At 38.8% G+C, this 6,000-nt stretch overlaps 2 protein-coding genes across 3 annotated transcripts in view; one reads left to right on the top strand and one right to left on the bottom strand.

Annotated features, from left to right (window-relative positions):
• Window positions 1–6,000, top strand: part of LOC311088031 (mitogen-activated protein kinase kinase kinase kinase 4-like) — an 81,132-nt gene that overhangs the window by 48,493 nt on the left and 26,639 nt on the right. The window lies entirely within an intron of this gene.
• Window positions 1,132–4,410, bottom strand: LOC311088038 (E3 SUMO-protein ligase ZBED1-like). Its single transcript, XM_084121674.1, has 3 exons — window positions 4,264–4,410; window positions 3,520–3,906; window positions 1,132–3,393 (listed from the first exon to the last, which is right to left on the bottom strand). Exons 1-3 carry the CDS (start codon window positions 4,321–4,323, stop codon window positions 3,121–3,123), a joined length of 720 nt encoding a protein of 239 aa, XP_083977800.1. The 5' UTR covers window positions 4,324–4,410; the 3' UTR covers window positions 1,132–3,120.

The following is a 6,000-nucleotide window of genomic DNA, read 5'->3' as shown; positions in this document are numbered from 1 at the left end:
GAGGCCGTGTGTGTGTGAAACACAGCTCGAGGCTTGTTGACCGTCAGTGCTGAATAACTGCCAGAAATAAATAAAATAATTGAATAAATTGTTGTGGTAATCATCATTATGCCACAAATGCTGTCAACTGAACTTGACATATTGAACCTGGTATATTCCTTTGGTTGCAGTATAATCAAATCAAGTCACCTTTATTTATATAGTGCTTTTTAAAAAGCAGCTTTGCAAAGAAAACAGGAAAATAATAATATATATAATATAATAAATAATATATGTTGAATATTAAATTAAATGTCCCTAATGGCCAATGGCAACAAAGGTGAAACAAGGTGGAAAAGGCGACAGTGACAGAAAACTCCATCAGGGCAGAATGGAGAAAAACCCTTGGGAGAAACCAGACTCAGTCTCAGTTCTCCTCTGGCCAATGAACGAACAGTGTGTGATTATGATTCAGGAGCATTACAGGTCAGAGGTCAGATTGGATCAGAATATTCAGAATATTATCAAGCTCCCTCTGGTTGAAGATCAGAGTCACGCCGGGATGGAGACGAGTGTGTTGAGGATCAGTGCTGATGCTGTCTTGTCGATGAAGCCTTCACAGGAGAGAGTCTAGTAGACACAATCTCTGCTGACACTTCAGGCATGCGTTGTGGTCGTGTCTAGGCGCAGGTCCTCCATCTGGTCTGGATACGGCCCAGATCCGGCTGACTACATCATGCGTTGTGGTCGTGTCTAGGCGCAGGTCCTCCATCTGATCTGGATACGGCCCAGATACGGCTGACTACATCATGCGTTGTGGTCGTGTCTAGGCGCAGGTCCTCCATCTGATCTGGATACGGCCCAGATACGGCTGACCTAATTTATGCAGCCTAATATTCATTTAACTGATTTCAATTAAAGGAATGTATAATGTTCTGTGTGTATGCCAGGTTGAAGATATGTGTTTTTAGTAGTGCTGTCAAACGATTAAAATATTTAATCGCGATTAATTCCTTACCACTGATTGTCAGAGAATGTAGTACATTCATAAATTTTAAAGGTAGGGTGAAAATATGGTTGAAGGACAACCAGGTTTGTAGTCATTGAGCTATGAGACATTGAAGGTGGTCAGTATGTTTTTTTATTATGTGTATGGTAAAATTCTTGTAATGACAGTTGTTTATTCTTGTATTTGGATTATTGATATTGTGTGGTTTTGGGAGGTTTGGTATATTTTGTAATTTTGCACGCTATTGGCACCTGCCCAGGGACTGCAGATGGGAATTAGCTTTTAGCTAAATCTGGTACAGTACATATATTGTGCATTGTCCCTGTTAAATAAATTAAAAAAAAAATTTTTTTTAAAATTGCATTAATGTCATAGTTAACTCGCAATTAATCACACATTTTTATCTATTCTAAATGTCCCTTGATTTGTCACATTATTTTTTTCTCATTTTAATGCTCTGATCAACATGGAAAAGTGGATTGGCTTGCTTTGTGCAAATGTTTTTTATTGAAAACAACATGGGCATATACTGTAGTGTTCAATTTCACACTAACATTCTCACTTGGAGCAAATAATCGCATCAGAGAATGCTTGGCCATCCAGTGGTGTTTCAGACGGGACGTGCTGCGATGATGATCGCTCAGTTCACAACGACAAAACACACAGAGCACTTCGGTCTTGTCAATGGAACCATTTGGCAACTTCTTAAAAGTAAACTTTGCATTCAGAATCTTATTGGCATCCACTTCGGCGTCTCGTGCTCGCCATCCACTCAAAACGTAGCGTTAGCCTACGACTCTTCGGCCGGCTCGCGAGCCCAAACAAGTGTGGCGTGCCTGTTGTTTTGTTTCCGGTCTAGCTAGATCCGGTGTGGTGTTGTAGTTTTTCTAACGTTACTAGTTGTTGCAACAGCATGTGAAAAAAGCGACAAAGTTTGCTAGGCCAAAAAGAACGTTAATCTCACGATAAAAAAATGTACGCCGTTAAAATGGGTTTGTGTTAACGCCGTTAATAACGCGTTTAACTGACAGCACTAGTTTTTAGTCTAGATTTGAACTGACAGAGTGTGTCTGCTTCCCGGACAATGGTAGGAAGATTGTTCCAGAGTTCTGGTGCTAAATAGGAGAAGGATCTCCCGCCAGCAGTCGATTTTTAGATTCTAGGTATTATCAACTGGCCGGAATTTTGAGATCGCAATAGACGTGAAGGACTATAATGCGCTAAGAGCAGCCATCAAGTGTTAGACAGTATTCTAGGCTATTACTAGGGGTGGTTAATCGGTCTGATTTCCCGATTCGATTACGATTATTGAAGTCCCGATTCGATTACAGACGATTTTCAATTATTAACGATTCTCGATTAGCGATTATTGATTTTCCATTTCACAACAGTAAACGAAAATACACTACAAAGTGATTGCAGTATTAAAAAAAGTCATCTACTGAATTACTTAACTCTTTTATTGAGTAACAACAACTCAAAGCACTTTCTGTGTCGTGTAGTTATAACTTCAGAATTATTTGTATGTAGCTTATGTTCTGTAGAACACAGAAATCAATACATCACATTGTGTTGTGACTCATCAAGTTGAACTAAACAATAACAAATAAATGAAAGGCTTATTTCCTTTAGGAAGTAGATCAGAACCAACATACTGTAGAAATTGGACAATTTTCTTCTAGAAAGACAAGGTGTTCAGGTGGAGGAAGACTGCAGGTTGCAGTCGAAACATGTCAAGGTAAAGAAAAAGTTTTTTCTCCACCTGAACACCTTGTCTTTCTAGAAGAAAATAGTCCAATTTAATCATTAAGAAGACAAAATGAACATTTTTGAACAACTTACTGTAGCTTCAGCTTATATACTGTACTGTAGAACACAGTGACAAAATGCAACACACTAACTTGAGTAATCAAGTTGTACTAAACATTCATAGCTCTGGAATGACCAGATTCTTATGGAGGAAGACCAGCTGGTCCACATGTTGTGGCGTGAGTGTGCTCCGTTGTGCTGACACGATGTCTCCCGCAGTGGAGAACACTCTCTCTGCAGCAACGCTCGTACCTGGGATGCATAAATATCGTTTTGCCAGCTTAGCTAGGAGAGGATACACATGATGGTTGGTGCTCCACCACTCAAGGGGCCTCCAGATACATGCGAACCTCTTCCTCAGCCCTGGTGTGTGCCGACTTGGGCTCTGCTGTGGTGACAGCAACATTAAATGTTTGGCCCAGCAGTGCAGTCAGAGAAGATGGTCTTGAGGTAGAGGGCGTGGAAGGGCCATCTTCATCCAGCTTCAGGGCTTCGTCGCAAACCTTCTGAACTGCATCATCCTCCTCACCGTCATCATGCCCCTCAGCCATGTCATCACCTTCGCCCTCAGGGACTTCAGCCTCTTGCCTCATCACCTAACACAGGGAAGCAGTGAAATAAGACACAAAGCATACAAAGCACACAACTGATACAAAGCATTCTATTAATCAGATCATTAATTAATCATTCTCTAGAATTATTAATATCAAAAGAGAGAATACCTCGAGGGATGATGCAGCCTCTGTAGTCACTCTGCTGTATGTCTCCACTTTTTCATCCTCTGAAAGGAATGGGAGAGCTTTAAAGCGAGGATCCAGGCAAGATGCTGTATGGAGTGTGTGCCTCTCTTTTGTAGATGTGTATCTCTTCCTCAAATCTTCCCGGATGGCATGCTTGATTTCCCGGGTCATCGGATCATCCTCTGGTGCAGGGGTGAAGTCGGCCAGGAGCTGTGTGTGTAGTGGGGCGATGAGTGAGAGAGTAGGCATGCTTTCCTCAGACATTGTGGTGGTGGCCAATTTCATGGGCTTGAGGGTCTTCACAAGGTGTTCAGCGCCGGACACGTCTCCCTCACTCAGTGTGCAGATGTCATGCGCACCTTTCCTCACCTGTAAGGATGATGGGAATTGAGAACAGGAAAAGTTAAAATAAAGGAATTAACACTGTATGCTATAAGAGTTCTCCATTCACGCCAACACAACAACTCACAGTCATTTAGTCTCAAACACATGCACCAGTGCCTCCTCAAGGCTGTTGTGTCAAATTGACAAACAAAACTAAAGACGTTTTCTGTATTTTTTTTTTTTTTTTTTTTTAGTTAGTTTTGTGTGTACACAATATCATATTTTTATAATATTTTTATTCTAAAGTCTAGTTTTTTATTTTTATTTCAATTAACTAAAATATTTTTCACACCTTGGCTTGCTACTAGGTCTGATTAAATCTTAAATCCCATACTTACTTACTTGAGGGGAGAGGAGCGCAGCGCAGATGGCAGGCTGCTGTTCAAGGAACCGATCAACCATGTCAAAGCCACTATTCCACCTTGTTGGAGCATCTGTCTTCAGTTTGTGTTTAGGCAGTTCTGGTAAAATTAAAAAAGAAGAAGAAAAGCTAATTACTAGTAGCCTATATAAGGAATTATATTTTTAAATAGCCTACTGGTAATTTAGAAACTAATAAAAAGCTTGCTTTGAATGCAACCGTTAAAATAGATTCACTTCTATTACAAAGGACCCTTTGGTCCACTGCCTGCTCCCCTTTTACCTCATCACAAACATAGTGGGAGAGAACAAGGTTTTTCAGTTGTGAAACTCCAGTAAGTCTATTTTATTCACTTTAAACCTCGGATGAAGTGATTATTTTTTCTTTAATACAGATTATGCTGCGTCATTAATAAATCATGACAATTTTTAATTTTCATAACCAATGTACTTTTGTCACCGATGTAGTCCGCCTCGCTATGTTGGAGATTATAACCTTGTTTTATACAGTCTGTGCGTTTACCGCGATTGTTTAAAACCGTTCCCTCACACACACCCATAAAGTGTAGGCTACGCATACACTGTGTGTAACGTTAGTCTTGTAGAATAGATTAACTGTTAGACAAGTGCGGGTGCGCTTTTAGATTTTCACGCTTTCACTGTGTGATTTAGTCAGTTTATATCATTTAATATAGTTAATCTAATATAATATCACACAAAGAGTGCAGTTTTCTCCAGATATTAACATGATAATAAATGTGATTTAATAAATTGATAAATGAAAAGTTTACTTTTAGACACCATATTGCCTGTTTTAACTCTATTTCGCCAACGAAAATATTTGAAAACTAAGCCATAGCACTGTATTTGCGTCTCTGAGAAACACACGAGGTATTTCCTTACTGAATTATGAATCAGCTTTTTGAACGAATCAGTTGAATCTCAATGACTCACTCATTAACAATGAATTGCTGCCACCTACTGGCGGTTTTAATTTCACATTTAAATGATCTTTTCATGGTTTAAATCATTTTATATATCAATATTCAACGTTTTATGTTTTAAACAAAACATTATTTATGTCTGTGTAAAAGCATCTAAATGCCATTTCAAATGCAGCTTCTGTGTTTCCTCTCCATTGCAAAGATTTTGTTGATACTTATTTAATTTGATTGGTAACAGCCCTATTGTGTCTTATTATTATAATTAAATTTAATTAATGAAATTGACACAAAAGATGATGCATGCATATAATTAGGTTTAAAAATACATTTATAAAGGTAAAAATGCCAATGAAGGTAAAAGGCTATTGAAACTTGTTGGAAAAATGATTTCTGTCACTGCTGTGAGCTGACCGCCACACAGAATATGAAGAAAATCAAAAACTTTAGGAGTCGGCTGTCCATGGCAGTCCTAAACATGCCAAGTTACCAGCACAATAACACACTCAGCAAAATATTGTCTAATTATCGTTATGATAAAATCCCTGAAAATATAGAGATCATTTTTTTGTCAATTTCGCACACCAATGAAGAATATTTTGGTCAATTTAGTCAGCTTTTTCAATGAACCAGAGAGAAACTTTGAGAAGAAGGATAATGGCACGGTCTCCATGCTAGCTACACTAATAATAGTAGTAAGGCTTTCTTCTGTGAAAGTACAATTTTGCCTGTATTATTGGTGTCCCCTTCAAAAATTGCTGTTGAGGAAAGTTATGTT

This window comes from Abramis brama (assembly GCF_963993115.1).
Source record: "Abramis brama genome assembly, chromosome: 8".
NCBI classification, from domain to species: Eukaryota; Metazoa; Chordata; class Actinopteri; order Cypriniformes; family Leuciscidae; genus Abramis; species Abramis brama.
This window is presented reverse-complemented; position numbering and strand designations above follow the sequence as displayed.